The sequence below is a fragment of the Plasmodium vivax genome, chromosome 14 (genome assembly GCF_000002415.2).
Source record: "Plasmodium vivax chromosome 14, whole genome shotgun sequence".
Classification (NCBI taxonomy): Eukaryota; Apicomplexa; class Aconoidasida; order Haemosporida; family Plasmodiidae; genus Plasmodium; species Plasmodium vivax.
The window spans coordinates 751,922-767,503 of NC_009919.1; the positions used below are offsets into that span (position 1 = coordinate 751,922).

A 15,582-nucleotide genomic window follows, 5' to 3' on the forward strand; every position below is an offset into this window, starting at 1 on the left:
CTTTCTAGCTTGCGAAAAGGAAGAGAGGAGACCGCACCTTTATTTTATTTATTTTTTTTTTTTTCTCCTCCCTCGCCCCTTCGCAAAATTGTGCATTATAAAAGGGGAAAAGAAAAATATGCAGCGAGTATACATGATTTTGTAGAAGGCCACTGCGAGCGGGTACGACAACTGTATGCGTACCTGCTGACTTACCGCGTGCACACGCAAAATATGTACGTGTGAATGCACGGCCAGTTTTGCGCGCCAATACGATAAAGGGAGTTTCCACCCCATCGACGCAGCTACCGTAACGATCTACCGCGCTAGCGCTGTAATGACTAGCCGCTCCATCACTGTCTGCTTCACCCACCCGTAACTTTAAAATCATGAGTTAATATAAAATGATAATTAAGGTCAACTCGGCTCAAACTTTGGAGGTAAGGTCGCAGCAGAAAAAGGGGAAGATCATCCCCCCGGGGTGCTCCCCATGTATTTTGCGCACGTGTACGTGCGTACGTACGTACGTAAATGAGTGAGTATTTTCCACGTGACTTCACATCGAACGATTGCACGTCCACGCAAAGTGGGATGTCTTTTTTGCTAAGAGGAGAGAAAGGAAGAGAGAACTGCCTATTGGGGGGCACCTGTGCACATGGGCAGATGCCTACATGCGTACTGCCGTACGTGCGTACCCACGTATGCGCACCAACGAATGCTCACTCATTTGTGCCTTCCCAGAATGAAGACTCCAAGCAGGTTCAAAATGGAAGTGAAAGCAAAGATGAAAAAAGTGTAAGAATATACGCCGACGGTTAGAAAAAAAAAATTGCAGTAAAGTGAATCACATCGTTGCAGAGTGACAGCGTTATAGCGTCACCCGGGATGGTGACACCGGGGGGGGGGAAGCCAACAAAGGGGACCCCCCCATCCACACACACTTTCAGCTAAGAAGCCTTAATTGTAAGCGATAATTTTATGCACAATTTGAGTTAATCGCCCCCTTTTTCGCCCCTTCACTCAGGAATATACGACCTCCTGCACTTAGGCCACATGCGGCAATTGAAGCAAGCGAAGCAAATGGAAAAGGAAGTAACGCTCATCGTGGGGGTCTGCAGTGATATAGACACGAGGAAGTTTAAAGGCCAAATTGTGCAAACGTTAGAAGAGAGGACGGAAACGTTGAAGCACATTCGGTGGGTGGACGAAATAATTTCCCCGTGCCCTTGGGTGATCACCCCCGAGTTTATGGAGGAGCACAAAATTGACTTTGTCGCGCATGATGATATTCCCTACGCGAATAATCAAAAGAAGAAGAAGAAAAAAAAAAGCAAATCGAACAGTATAGAAGAGCCTAATGATGTGTATGCGTGGTTAAAGCGGGCAGGGAAATTCAAAGCCACGCAGAGGACAGAAGGGGTGTCCACCACGGACTTGATTGTGAGGATTTTAAAAAATTACGAAGATTATATTGAGCGGTCTTTACAAAGAGGTATCCACCCGAACGAGCTCAACATAGGCGTTACAAAAGCGCAATCAATTAAGATGAAAAAGAACCTAATTAGGTGGGGAGAAAAAGTCACAGACGAGTTGACGAAAGTTACCCTGACTGATAAACCGCTCGGCACCGACTTCGACCAAGGAATTGACATAATAAGAGACAAGGTGCACGGACTATTCAAACTGTGGAGACAGCATTCGAAAAAGCTCCTAAAAGATTTTGCAAAATCATTTGATCCCATGTTTATAATTATCCGGAAAAAAAGTAAAAAGGACAACCTCTCGGGGATGTACCTATCCGACTCTAACTTCTTCCTGAGGACTGTAAAAGAGGATTTAAAAATAAGAAAAAGCCTAAGTAACACCATTAACAATATTGATGAGTATTATTATTCGGCCGATGAGGATGATGACAGCAGCAGGGTCACCAACGTGTTTGGTGTAATCAGTAGAGTGGCCAATGAGTCTTATAACAACGATATGGATAATTACGAAACGTGTTTTGAGTTGGAGGCCTGTTTGAAGGAGCGGCGCAGGTGGGGAGGTCTCACCGGGAGCAATGTCAGAAGTAAGCACACCCATGGTGAGAGTGCCAAGTTGGGCCCAGATGAACTGCTATCACTTTCGAGTGAAGCCAATAGGAAGAACGACCCTCAGGCAAACCTCCCCAATGGGAACCCAAATGAGCAGTCAATAAACGTAAGTAGTGCAAGCCGAAAGAGCGATTACGATTTGTACAATAAGACGACCTACCACGATATAATTGATGAAGGGGATTTCCCCTTAGGGGCAATAACCAACAAGGGGGTGGTGGAAAAAAATTCCAATGAAATGAGCTCTTGCAGGGAACATAAAAGTAACAGCTACGATAAGGACGAATACAACAGCTGCTCAGATCATCACTCTGGAGATAGCAAGTGTAGTCTCATGAAAATAAAAAGGAGGAATAACTCCAGTAATAATAAATTATCAAATGAGGGCAAAATGGAAGACTCTGCAGAGGAGAGCCATTTTAGCTGCAGCGAAGGAGGCACTAGCCGAAGTAACAGCAGTAGTTATAGCAGCGCCAGTGGGGGCACGGGCCACACGCCTGCGAGTAGTGACGCGTCGGAGTGCCCCAAGAGGAAGGGCAAGCAGAGCCACGTTCCCGGGCAGGGCCACCGCCAAGGCGACGGTGTGCAGGGGGTGAACCAATCGGGGGAAGGGAAGGAATCGGAGGAAGCTAACAACGCGAGGGGAAAGAAAAAAATCGTAATTTACGCAGACGGAGTGTACGACATGCTGCACCTGGGGCACATGAAGCAGCTGGAGCAAGCGAAGAAGATGTTCGAAAACACCACCCTCATAGTAGGTGTGACTAGCGACAATGAGACGAAGCTTTTCAAAGGGCAAATCGTGCAAACGTTGGAAGAGAGAACCGAAACGTTGAGGCACGTCAGGTGGGTTGATGAAATTGTATCTCCTTGCCCCTGGGTCATAACCCCCGAATTTGTGGATAAGTACAAAATTGACTTTGTCGCGCATGATGATATTCCATACGCGAATAATCAGAAGAAGAAGAAAAAAAAAAAAAACAAATCGAACAGTATAGAAGAGCCTAGTGATGATATATACGCCTGGCTGAAGAGGGCCGGGAAGTTCAGAGCTACGCAGCGGACGGAGGGGGTCTCCACCACGGATTTGATCGTCAGGATTTTAAAAAATTACGAAGATTATATTGAGCGGTCGTTGCAGAGGGGCATTCACCCGAACGAGCTCAACATAGGCGTCACAAAAGCGCAGTCAATTAAAATGAAAAAGAATCTAATCAGGTGGGGAGAAAAAGTCACAGACGAGTTGACCAAGGTTACCCTCACTGATAAACCGCTCGGCACCGACTTCGACCAGGGAATTGAAAACCTCCAAATAAAATTTAAAGAATTATTTAAAATATGGAAAAACGCTTCTAACAAATTAATCAACGATTTTACAAGCAAACTTGACACAACGTCCTATTTGTCTTCGCTCCAAAACTTCGTCGACAATGAGTACGAGCTGTACGACTCTGCTAGCAGCGTCTTCGATGAAGAAACCAACAGTTGAGGGGAGAGGGGAGGCAACTCGTTTGCGAAATCGACCCGTTCGATAACACGTTTGGATGTTCCCACCTTTCCGCATATATGCTGTCCCTTTATGTATAATCGTTCGAGCGGCTTTCAATTTTTTTTTTTTTTTTAACGATGCGTTTATTTTCGCGTCATAGTGAGGTCTCATGGATCGCCCGCCGCCGCGCCAACACACTTCCTCTTTGATGTTTGCCTCTTATTTTTGTGTATAATTAGAGCCCCCCTGCTTCTCTCCTATTTCTCCTCTCATTCTGCCCTCTTCCTCCCCTCATTCTCTTCTCTTTCTCCCCCCTTTCGTCTCCCCCTTTTCAAGCAAATTATATAAATCAGCGTTGTGTGTGCCCCCTTTGTGTGCATGGCGGCGTCCATGTTTGCGCCGCTTTTGCGCCGCTCGAGCTGCTAGCCATGCGATGCTGTTCCGCACTGTGCCACCCCATCGTGCATGCCCATTTTTGTGCCTTTTTTTTAAATCCCTTATGAAGAAAGCAAATTAATCAATCCCATAAAACATAATTGTGTTTACACTTCGTTTGACTCCTTCCAGAGAATCATTAAAATGACCAACCATGTGATATGTGCATCCGCATCGTGTGTGCAAGTATATCCAATTTTTTTTTTTTTTTTTTTTTTTTTTTTAACCCGCGCAACATAAATTGCAGAGTATTTAAATCTTTTAAATGTGCCCCCAAAAGTGGCAAGCTGGGGAGGGGTTTTGTTTTCTCCTTGGACAGAAAAGGAGATGTGGAGAAAGGAGTGGAGTGCTATCCGCTGCTTCCTCATTTTGGTGAACAGAACGGCGGCGTAGAAATAGGGGAAACCCCCCTTGGGGAGTCGCTCTTTCACTTCTCCCCTTCCGCGAACGCAACTTTTTTTTCGCACTTCCGCTTGGCAATTCACAGGGGGGGTACATACACGCGAAGGCGCCTGTCTATTTCTCCCCCTCCACGCTCATGCCCAGTTGTATAGCAACTCATGCAGACGCTTGGATAAGTTTCGAACGGGCGGCATAAACTCACCTGTTGTTCTTTTTCACTTTGCAGAGATACACACTTCGTTCGGCTCACGTGTATCATAAAAAAAAAGAAAATCACTTCCACCGTTTGCTGTTTACGCACGTGCGAAATGTCACCCCCCCTGCACCTGTTGGAGTGGGCATAACAGCGCGGGGCCTTTTGACCCTTTTGTTAATTTTGTTTCGTCCAAACTTTGAGGATTCGCTTCCTAACGTTTGGCGATTTGTCGGTTAACACGTGGACGGTTTGTCGGTTAGCACATCGACGGTTGGCCCCTTACCAACTTGACGGTTTTACCGTTACCACCTGGACGTTTTTCTCCCTTGTCCTGCCCCCCCGCGCGAAATGAAAGCCGTAGCGGCGGTGGCTGCGATCGCTTTGCTGCTCAGACAGAGCGCTCAGGTGTTCGCCTTGAGAAACGCCAAGGGGGAATTCACCTGGTTAGGCAGGACCCCCGATGAACGGATCGTGCCCAACAGGATAGAAAATTACAAAAATGAGGTGGAGGCGCAGGTAGGCAAAACGGAGTGAGTCCTTCCCCCGTGGTGCATCCCGCTGAGGTTCACTTAAAAATGTTTTTGTATATCCTTCAAGTGTACCCCCATGTGTGTGTGCTTGTGTAGGCGTTTTTCTCCACTGATAAAGCTACCTCCAAAAAAAAAGGCAACCGTTTGACTTCCCCTCCAAACAGGTCCTCCACCTGAAGCAAAATGACAAACTCACAAATGAAGTGGACTATCAGCTGAACGAACTGATAGACGTGATGCGTCTCGTGGGAGACACACAAGAAGAGCAAAAAGGGAAACTGCATAACTTGTCTACCTCATTAGAAGTGACGAAAGATGCGCTCATGAAAATGTTAAGTGAATATGAAAATAGAATCGACCAGTTAGAATACACCATTATGGAGAGCAAAAAATATGACCCATATAGGGAGAGATTTAATTACCCTATATCTAAGTATTGGCTTCAAGTGGACTTGCTTAACTTTAAATCGTTATGGAAGTACCTGAAGAGGAAGCATTTCACCTCAATCGTACAGCCAGTCGAAATGACAAATGTAAAGTACCCATCATCCATAATGCTCCTAAGACACCACGTAATTGCTGAGGGGTTCGTCAACGTCGAGGTGGTCCAGAAGGCTTCTTCCCTCCAACCCCAAATAAACCAGTCAGCTGCTGGTATCGTTTTCGATTTTGTAGATGCTCACAATTTTAGGTTCGTCCAATTGTCCTTTTTGAATGGGCAGGCGGTTCTCTCCGTGGAAGAGGTGACCGGCTCCCTCCACAGCAAGTAGGTGGCACTCACGGGTGGGGAAATGTTTACGGGTTGAGGAGCCGCTCCACATTTTGACCTTTTATTGCAGTGTGCCCCCTTTTTTGTGGGGAGTTCACCCTCCCCCGTGTCGATTCGCATTAACCATTTGGTAAATTTTTTTTTTTTTTTTTTCTGCATTGTGGCACCTTTGAAGAATACTTTCCAAAGGAGTCGAGGCAGACAGAAACGACTTCAACACTTTGATGTGCGAATTCGTGTCGAGCAAAATGAACGTCTTCTTAAACTACAAAAAGGTGATGGAGGTGGATTTCGCCGATAGAGGGATAAGCGGGAATGGAGGAGGAAGCCCTACCATGTATGGTGATCGACCGTTTCGAAGTGGTGCGAACCGGAAGGTGGGCCTCTTCACCAAAAGTGGGACTGCAGAATTTAGAAACTTCCTCACGGGCACCCTCCAGTTTGAACATCTCCTAAAGCATGCTCTGGTAACCCCAGACAAGAAAGACATCTCCACAGCATCGGTGGCAAATTCTTACCGTTTCTCCAATAGGGAGAGTAGAGATGACCTCAGTGTATACACCATACCTTATAGCAGCAGAGACTACGACGATTATGAGGAGGAAGAACAAACCGATGATGTTTATCCCACCCCCGAATGGAATTCGCATTACGATGATGTGAACGTGTCGGGACATGCCAAAGGGGTTACCATCCCTAGTGGCTCCCCCAACGAAATGGCGCTCAACTCCTGTGAGGAGTATAGGGGAAAAAATTTTAGCCTAACCGATTGGATAAGCGATAGTAGAGAGGCCTCAAACAACTGGAAAGTGCTATCCCAGTTTGGAATAAAAAGAATAATATTTCGCAACAACTACAAATCTGCTGTGGTCAACTCGGCACTGATTTATAGAAAGAACTTATGTAACTCGATCAGCATATCTTCCTACATTAAAATCGAAAACGATACGGAAGCGGGACTCCTCTTTAGATATGACAATAGGGATAGCATGTACACATTAACCATTTCAAGTACTAATAGGGAAGCCATTTTGAAGAAGAAAAAAAATAATATCGAAACGGTCCTAAAAAATGCCTATGTAAAAAGCATCAATTCGTTTCAAAGGCATCATTTGCTCGTCAGGGACACGGGCGAAAGGGGCAACCTCAGCGTATCCCTTGATGGCGTCCAATTGTTTTCTCTGCGCGGGGAGAATTATTTCAACTCTGGCAGAGTCGGTTTTTTCGTTGAGCACGGCCACGCCGCGTTCGACACGTTCAAAGTTGAGCAGCTCGCGCAGGGCGCGGAGAAAAATCGCTCCACGCTTGAATAGGCACAGAAAAAAGAGGAAAAAAAAAAAAGAAGAAAAGGAGGGACTCCCAACATTTGGGTAGATACCGCTCACCCTTCATTCTTCCAATGAGCAGGTACGCACGTGCCGCTCCACAATTCTCTGATGAGCATGTTACCCCGGCATAGCGTTCGAGGTGCTCGTTTTGTTCCCAATTTGGGGGGACGCTCATCCGTTCTGGTGACCATTTGTCGAGAGTAACTCTCTCCCACGTTGCATCCTCACTGACTGCTTCACTTTGGTCTCCCTGTGGGATCTTCCTCCTCCTCCTTCCCCCGTGATGTCACTTCACAACTCAGTTGTAACTGGAATGGGCACATCGATTTTCCCCAAATCGTCTTCCCCACTTGCGCCCTTTTCCTCATTGCCCTTCTTAACAAAAAGAAACATGCCCAACGCTAATTTGACCACGTAGAGCACCATTGAAAGCATCAATTTGATGACCTGCAAAAAGGGGAAGAGTCATCACTCACCGTTTTGTTGCTCTTCGTTCGGCGCGGTTACTCCACGTCACTCGTGGTGAACGATCGGACGATGGTCATCCCTGCGAGGGTGTCTCTCTTATTACCGTTAGGAGGGCCCAGATCACCCCCAGCCTACGCAGGATAATATACGAGCACACACTCAGAAAGAAGAAAAAGGAATACCACACGTATCGCGTGTCGTTTTGTGCCCTGAAAAAGGGGGTGAATTGGGGGCAAAGGTAGCGTGAAAAATGGGTCTACAGGACAGGAAAAAATACGAAGTGCACACACGAGAAACAAATTGATATGCGCTGGTATACTTTCCCAAAGGGAAAATTACCCATTTGTAATTAAATAAAAAACGTGGTTACTTTTTTTTTAAAGAGAATAACAGCTGCGTGCTGGATTTTATTTTCGACTCGAACACTGCCAGGGGGGGAGAAAAAGAAGAAGCGGCCACATGTGTAACACCCCTTCGCAGCTTTGTCACAAATGCGAATCTTTGTATGCACTTGTGCACTTGCGTTTTTTTTTTTTTTTTTTTTTTTTCCCCCGCCGTATCATTACTGTTAAATATTTGGTCCTGCTTCCTCAATTTGTGGGACGACTCGAGTAACTCCGATCTGACGCTCTTCATTCTGTTGATTTCTTCAATCATCATTTGCTTCGTGTCTTTTAAATTTGCATCCGTTTGTTTTTTCTCTGCTGACTCTGAGAATGTCCCATGGTCGTCACTACAAGGAAGGAGGCGTGGGGATAAATGCGGCAAAAAAAAACCCTTTTGCAGTTACGTACAGTTGGGCAAGTACCATATGGGGCATATATGCGTCAGTTCCGCCTCCCCATCATGGTAAAATCGAGTGGCAGGTGATTCCCCACCACCCCCTACGATGAGACATGCTCTGTACCTTTTACGCTTGGTCAGAAATTCATTCATGCATAGGCGGTGGTAGTCCTTCCCCTTTTTGTTCCACCAGATGCTCAGCTTGTTCTTGTACCTTTTGGGGGGGAGGGGTGAGCAATGCACACAAACGGGGTGAGCATGATGCACAAATGGGGTGAGCGCGGAAAGGGAGTTGACCGAAACGTTCGGCCTTCCATAAAATGAAAGAAATGATCGCTTCACTTTTAGTTTCGCTTCTCACTTCTCACTTCTCACTTCTAGCCTCGCTTCGCCGCCTCACCTTTGCACATTCCCCTGGTGGAACTCGAACTGCTGCCGGACGTCCTCCACGTCCTCATCGGACGCCTCGGCGCAGAGGATCTTGTCCTTGCATTCCGCGGCCAGGCTGGAGTAGTGGACAATTCTCTTCGCAACTTTTCCTCGAAACTGCGAGCAGTGGGGGGAACGCAGACGGATAAGGTCTCAGGAGGGGTACGAACGAACGAGTCATTTCTGCCCCATCAGAGCGTGTGTTCTCAGGAGGGCCTCCCCAATGTAGGTGTGCCTGCCGAGACGTTCTGCACACAGGGGGGAGTAACTGGGGAAAGGCGGGCAGGTTACCCCCCCGCTGGGCTAACATTGCATATTGCTTTCCCCGTAACCGCCTACGCAAAAGAGCGAACAGCCCACTCAACGTGACCCGCACTGAGGACGTACCAACAAAAAGGCGTCATGGCTATTCAAGTCATCCTCACATAAAAATAAATTCTTCAGACTGTCGTCAATCAATTTCATGTGATTTATCATGGAGCTGATTTTGCCCAAGCTTTCTACATTTTCGTTTTTTCTCCCCAAGTTTGGCAAAAGAGGCTTTTTCATTTTTTTTTTTTATTCTTAAAGGGATATAATGAAAAAGGGGTAGCAAAAAAAAGGGGGGGTGGAAGGTGGGGACATCGCAAGGAAGTACACTACCCCTGCTATGGCCAGTGTACCACTTCGTATGGAGCTTTACTCAGCAGCAAAATTTCCTCTCACCCATTTTGCTGCCTTTGTGGTACCTACTGCGAACATTCGGCTGGCCAATCGCCGCATGCCCATAAGGCGCGTACGCTCCTCTGCGAATTCATAAAGTTATGCAAAATCAGTTTGGTCACTTAAAAGAGCGATTGGAGGTGGAAGGCAGTTTTACCCTCACAATGTCGTGCGGGGAATAAATTCGGTTGAAACGGTTTGCAGACGCGCAGGTATGGGAGCTCGCCTCTTTTTGTCGCGCCCATGTGCATTGTTCCTTCTGGTGGGACTAATTTTGTTCGCCGAGAAGCGGTGTTCATTTGGGGATGCGCCCCCCCTTTTTAGTGCAACTACAAAGGTAAAATAAAGTAGGAACAGCTCCACTACACCCTCTGGAGCGTTCACCTTGGGGGGTACTGCGGCCTGACCACTGCAAAACAGATCTGCCCTACCACACGCACAACAAATTGCCCTGCTCAACAATTCACGTTCATCATTTAAAAAAAATTTCGGCTAAGTTAAAATGAGTTCACTAAAGGGGGGTTACAAAAACGATGGGGGGGGAGGAATGCAAAACGTTTGCGCTTTGAGAGGTGCCACACCTCAGATTGTGGCAATTAAAAAGGGAGATGGCTCGAAAAGTTACCACCCGCATGGTCGCACATGTGGCGGGGGCCCCTTTATGGGGCATCAACACTTTTTTTTTTTTCGAGCCACGCAGATATATACCCATGGTCAATCTTAAAAATTGAGAGGGGGTTCAAATCGACAAGCGGATAAAGCGCCATATGTGGTGACTTCTCCCCGTGACGACACCAAAAAAAGGGGGGAAAAAAGAGGGAAAAACAGGAGGAAAAAAAAAAGAAAACTGTTACAGAACAGGGAATAACGCACACGTGGTAAATAACACGGGGGATATTTTACAGTGGGGGCGGCGACAAAGGAGTCACCGGCTGCTATGCAAATTATTCACTGGGGAACTTCACCTTGGTTCTTTTCACATGGGTTAGGCAATCCCTATGGGGAGGTACCATCCCCGCGCACACAAAAATGAGGTAATCTCCCACGGGCGCATACAAAAGGGGATACTACTTGTTATGAGGGTCGATTTTTGGTACCTCAGCTGGGTCAGGCACGCCGGCCTCGACCCCTCCTCCTTCTGGCTTATCACTCGGCTCCACCGAGGCGACCGCCGCTTGGACCGCTTGGACCGCTTGCACATCTGGCGGTTCTGCTTCTCGCACCGCGTCCACGTTCTCCCCGTCCGGGGGAAGCTCCGCCGGCGCCGCAGAGCTGGGACCGCCCTGAGGCGCACTTGCGCCGGTTTCCCTTTTCTTGCTCTTAAAATTAAAGGTATCAAAGTTAAGCATATTTTCAAGGTAAAATAAAATGCGCTTCTGTACACATGCATATTTGCTCAAACAGAAAATGTAATTGTCCCTATTGAGCTGAGGGTTTATCAAATCGTCAAACTGAAAGAGCGCTTTGTTGTAACTTGCCTGCTCACTGCTGTGAACCGAATTGGCACTTTCATTTTTATTGTTCGCATCTGCATTGCTTATAAGTTTGGATTCATTCAGGGCACTCTCCACCTTATCGTTTGAAAGACTCATCAGAGCGTATGGTGAGTCATCTTCATAGGGCTTTGATTTCCCATTAGATGCATCATTCGTATTCGCGTGGTACTTTCCCCACAGGGAGCTACTCCCTATTAACTCTGCGTCCTCTTTGCTGCACATGAAATTAGAAAATCTGCTCTCTTCCGTTTGGTTGTTACAGTTTGAGGGGTAGTCCAGGTAGTTATGGCTTCCTTCCGCAGATGCGCCCGTGGTAACGTTCGCATACCTGTGCGAGGCGGCTGACTCGTCTTCCACTGGTTGGGGGGAAAAGGCGTTGACGGGGTCGCACGAGGTGCTCGCCACGGCATTGGCGGTATTAGCGGCATCGGCAGCATCGGCAGCATCGGCAGCATTTTGGGGGTCTTTCTTTCTTTTCCTCTTTTTTTTCTCCCTTTTCATTTCTTCGTACTTCTCGAAGAGGATGCCTCCGTCGCCGAATGCAGAGGTGGCAATCCCCGCGGTGGAAGTGTCCACAGTGCCCACAGTGCCAATCTCTGCGGTGCCAATCTCTGCAGCGGCCACCCCCGCGCCGTCCCCCCCCGGCTGCTGCTCCCCATTTCGCTGGTTGCTAAAAAAGTTCGAGTCCAAATTTTTAATGTCGCCGCTTTTGATGCCCAGCTTGATGGGAATATGCTTCTGCCTTCCGGAGATGTAGTTGCACAAGTCCTCTTCGTAATTTTTTTTTAAATTTAGAGAGGCCTCCACGAAATCGTTAAAGGTGTACGACAAATCGCAGCAGTTAATATCTTCGCTATTCAACTCGTTTACGAACTTTCGGTCGACCCATATTCGGTTGCTTCTCCCTCTTCTCTTAACGAGCACCACATTTTTGTATTCACTTTTATTTATTTTGAGCACGTTCATTTGCTCGCAGAGCCCTTGGCTCTTTGCCCGTTTGTTTATTTTCCTGCTGACGAGGGAGTCGTTGTGGATGTGCGCGCGGTGCGAGTGGTGAGAGTGGTGAGAACGGTAAGCGTGGTGCGAGTGGTACGCGTGGTGAGAGTGATGCAAGTGATGCGAGTGATGACTCTTCGCGTGATGGCGGCTCTTGTGATGGCCGCTCTCATGGTGGCCACTCTCATGATGACCGCCCCCATGATGACTGCCCCCATGATGACCGCCCCCATGATGACTGCCCCCATGATGACCGCCCCCATGATGACTGCCCCCATGATGGCCGCTATCCTGATGACTGCCCCCATGATGACCGCTATCCTGATGACCGCCATCTTGATGGCCGCCGTACAAGCTCTTGTAGTACTTGTCCTTCTTAAGCTTTTTGTAAATCTTCTCCATCTTGTAATCCTTAAAGTAGTTCCACATGGGGCAGACGTACGTCTTGTCCTTTATTTCGTTTTTCCTCTGATCGAAGAGGATGGAGTTCAGCTGCAGTAGGAGTAGCTTCTTCTCATCCCTCTGCTTCATTTTGCGTAATATTCGATCGAGTCGCCTAAAATCTTCTATAAGTTCCTGCATCTTCAAAATAATTTCGCTGTTCTTCTTCTTGTGCTTCCTCAGAGTCATTTTTTCTTTCACCCTTGATCTGAACACTGAATAGTGTGGCAAAATATTTTGGGAGTTGTTCCAAAACATTCGGAGCAGTGGCCTTCCCAGTCTTTTCCTCTTACTCTTCCAGTACGTATGGATATCCTTAACAACGTTACTCTTGAGAGTGATTTTCAAATCAGCTGCTGCTTTTATGGCATCCTTCAAATTTATTTCTTCTTTATTTTCTGAGTAGCCTGTCAACTTTTCAAACTTATCGATTAACTTGCAGAAGTCTTCATCATTCACTTGGATGTTTATGTACGCATTAAGACTTTGTAGAAAGAGTTCATCCTCCTTTAACAAATCGTAGTGGATAATGGACCCATCTGTTAACTTAATTCCTGTCACTTGGTCTTTGTAAAGTTCGTACCTGATGTAGTGAGGGGGCTTCTCAAATATTTTTAATTTACTTGTATACGTTTCATCATCTTCGCATATTTTAAATCTTGGAATTACAATATTTTTTTTTTTTTTTTTTTCCGTTTTTTGTTCGCTACTTTCCAGTTGTGCTTTCAATTCGTTCACTTCTTCCTCCGTCGGATTTTCCTTTTTGATCAACTTCTTGATGTCTTCGTTGGACTTCACGATCAGCAGCTTCTTGTTCAGCAGGATGGGTTTGTTCTTCGCGGGTTTGCCTGGTTGGCTCCCCGCCGTTCCCTTCGTCATTGGTGCACACGCAGAGGGGTTGCGCAATTTGCGGCCGCTTCGTATAATGAGAAGTTTTCTTCTTCACGCTGCTGGGGGGGGCGTCCTCCCCCCTTCGCTGGCTCGTCCAATTCGCGAAAGCGCTTGCCTGTCTATATTCTATGCAGTGCCTCCACTACTATTCTTTTGCGCACTTCCCAATTTGCTCTCCCCCTTCTACACACCGATGAGCAACCCCACAGGGAGGTGAACAAATTCGTTCAGACTTTTCAAAAATGGTTGCAATGTTTTTTTTTACAAACGGGAAGGGGATTCCCATGTGTTGCTTCGTACTATCCTTGCTGCCACGCCGCTTGATCAAGCAGCCCTATTCTTTGCGCATGCACAGGATGAGGGTTGCTTCGGGGCAGGGCCCACGTGGTGGCATTGGCTTTGCGGCGCCCCCTTCCTCTCTCAACCGGTTCCGCGTTGCAGCGGCGTAGCGATATGGCGGTTGCTTACTCGGTCAGGCGGCCAATCCGTAAATCGGCTAGCAGCCAATCTGCCAAACCGCCTACCCACCACGTGTCTGTGTCTTCTCGCCCGCGCCGCCTTATCAAATGACCGGGAGTCCCCTTTAGGTGGGTCACTTTCCTCTTTTCAGAAATCAAACAAAATGGGTTGCGCAGGCATTCGCGCGGGGGGCGTGAAATCAAAAAGGTTCACTCTTAATGAGTGTTTTATTTATTTATTTATTTATTTATTTATTTATTTATTTATTTATTTTTTTTTTTTTTTTTTTTTTTTTTTCCTCTTCATGTTCCTCCATATGGCCTACATCGCAGCACGGCGACATTAGCCCACGCGGATGAGATGAACGAGGCCTTAAAAAATTGCTTATACGATGCTGTACGTTGTATGCATGTATGTATGCACATGCTGGGCGCGGCTTCCATTTCGGCCTGAGGTGGTTTGGTTTGCCTTTCTCCGCCCATGCGTGTATACATTATATACGCGCTGCATACGCAGTAGGGCAGGGCAAAAAAGCGCGAAAAAGCAACTTTCACAATTCCTCCATCGTTCTGTTCATCAGGTTGCTTTATGTTAATTTTGTGGCATGTTCTCGTTGAGCAAATGTTACTCAAGGTGAGGTGCCCCACTCGGCAACTTGCAATTTAGCAACTTCGCATTTTTGCGATTTTTTTTTTTTTTTGGCCAAGGCAAATATCATCGTAGGCGGTCAAGCTTGGGAGCGCTTGACGCCACGCCTTGCGCGTACTTTTTTTTGTACATGTAAATATGCACAGTGCGGGGGGAAGTATAACTCCCACTTTGGCGCTTTTTTTTCAATTTTTCGAGAAAACGCCTCGTTGGGTAATTCCCTCACAAATGCGCTTCCAATTTGTTAAACTTCTCCTCCCATGCGAGCAGTTTTTTTTTTTTTTTTAAAGCAGATTGATCAGATTAAAGTGGCATTTTTTTTTCCTCCACCCCAATAAATAAGTACACTCCCAGCGCGTACAAATAATTTATCGAGTCGCACATACACCTGTCCCTACATGTAAATATTCGCAAAACCACACAACGTGGTTCACGTTGGGAGGAGTATGGAGGCACTTTAGTAGTTTTTTTTTTCCATTTTGTAAAGGCACTGAAATGAAAATGTTTTTCACCCTTCGAAACTGCACAGGATATGCTTTTTATTTACGTTGTTCTTCCTGCGTAGCAGGTAATGCCAAGTGAGCACTTTTTACGCGTCGCCGAGAGTACACACATGTAGGCTTGCATATGTGTACCTATCCCATCGAACGGAAGAAAAGGGTGACCCTCTAATTCCGTTTGCATCATTTCAGACCGTTTCTGCACGCTCATGTGGTAGGAGCGAAGTGTTCTCAGTAACGCGGACAGGTATATGTACATGCATACTCATGTGCACGTCGTGCCGCTCTACGTGGAAACTCAAAATGGTCGTTCCTCCTTCGCGGCCTTTTAAAGCTAAGACAGCGCTTTGGCAGGCCTACTTCCCAGAGCGTCTCCGCCACCCAGGCAACACCGACTTTTTTTTTTTCTCTTTTTTGGTAAACCTCCCAAAGTGCGCATCACCCAGTGGGTCATATGGGCCAAAAAAGAAGAAAAAAAAAAAAAAAAAAATATATATATATATATATGTATATTGCCCCGTTTGTATATCCCCACATGGATACCCCCC

The 15,582-nt window shown here is 46.8% G+C and overlaps 4 protein-coding genes across 4 annotated transcripts, besides 9 other annotated features; 2 read left to right on the forward strand and 2 right to left on the reverse strand.

Annotated features, from left to right (window-relative positions):
• Positions 1-383: 383 nt before the first annotated feature.
• On the forward strand, positions 384-3,561 carry PVX_122650 (cholinephosphate cytidylyltransferase, putative; the record flags this gene model as incomplete). The annotated part of the gene is made up of 3 exons (XM_001617043.1): positions 384-419; positions 721-793; positions 1,004-3,561. 3 exons carry the CDS (start codon positions 384-386, stop codon positions 3,559-3,561), a joined length of 2,667 nt encoding a protein of 888 aa, XP_001617093.1.
• Positions 1,986-2,091: a microsatellite.
• Positions 2,354-2,394: a repeat region.
• A 1,381-nt stretch (positions 3,562-4,942) lies between the features above and the next one.
• Positions 4,943-7,472, forward strand: PVX_122655 (hypothetical protein, conserved; the record flags this gene model as incomplete). The annotated part of the gene is made up of 3 exons (XM_001617044.1): positions 4,943-5,110; positions 5,304-5,890; positions 6,069-7,472. The coding sequence occupies 3 exons, from the start codon at positions 4,943-4,945 to the stop codon at positions 7,204-7,206; spliced, it is 1,893 nt and encodes a 630-aa protein (XP_001617094.1). The 3' UTR covers positions 7,207-7,472.
• Positions 7,267-7,291: a microsatellite.
• A 40-nt stretch (positions 7,473-7,512) lies between the features above and the next one.
• Positions 7,513-9,450, reverse strand: PVX_122660 (hypothetical protein, conserved; the record flags this gene model as incomplete). Its single annotated transcript, XM_001617045.1, has 7 exons — positions 7,513-7,668; positions 7,793-7,898; positions 8,060-8,114; positions 8,256-8,422; positions 8,597-8,686; positions 8,873-9,018; positions 9,289-9,450. 7 exons carry the CDS (start codon positions 9,448-9,450, stop codon positions 7,513-7,515), a joined length of 882 nt encoding a protein of 293 aa, XP_001617095.1.
• Positions 8,045-8,089: a microsatellite.
• Positions 8,718-8,756: a microsatellite.
• Positions 9,451-9,810: 360 nt separating the features above from the next.
• Positions 9,811-9,862: a microsatellite.
• An 808-nt stretch (positions 9,863-10,670) lies between these two features.
• On the reverse strand, positions 10,671-13,820 carry PVX_122665 (hypothetical protein, conserved; the record flags this gene model as incomplete). The annotated part of the gene is made up of 2 exons (XM_001617046.1): positions 12,448-13,820; positions 10,671-12,111 (listed from the first exon to the last, which is right to left on the reverse strand). Exons 1-2 carry the CDS (start codon positions 13,413-13,415, stop codon positions 10,671-10,673), a joined length of 2,409 nt encoding a protein of 802 aa, XP_001617096.1. The 5' UTR covers positions 13,416-13,820.
• Positions 13,821-14,742: 922 nt separating this feature from the next.
• Positions 14,743-14,764: a microsatellite.
• Positions 14,765-14,951: 187 nt separating this feature from the next.
• Positions 14,952-14,973: a microsatellite.
• A 408-nt stretch (positions 14,974-15,381) lies between these two features.
• Positions 15,382-15,419: a microsatellite.
• The last annotated feature ends 163 nt before the right edge of the window (positions 15,420-15,582 follow it).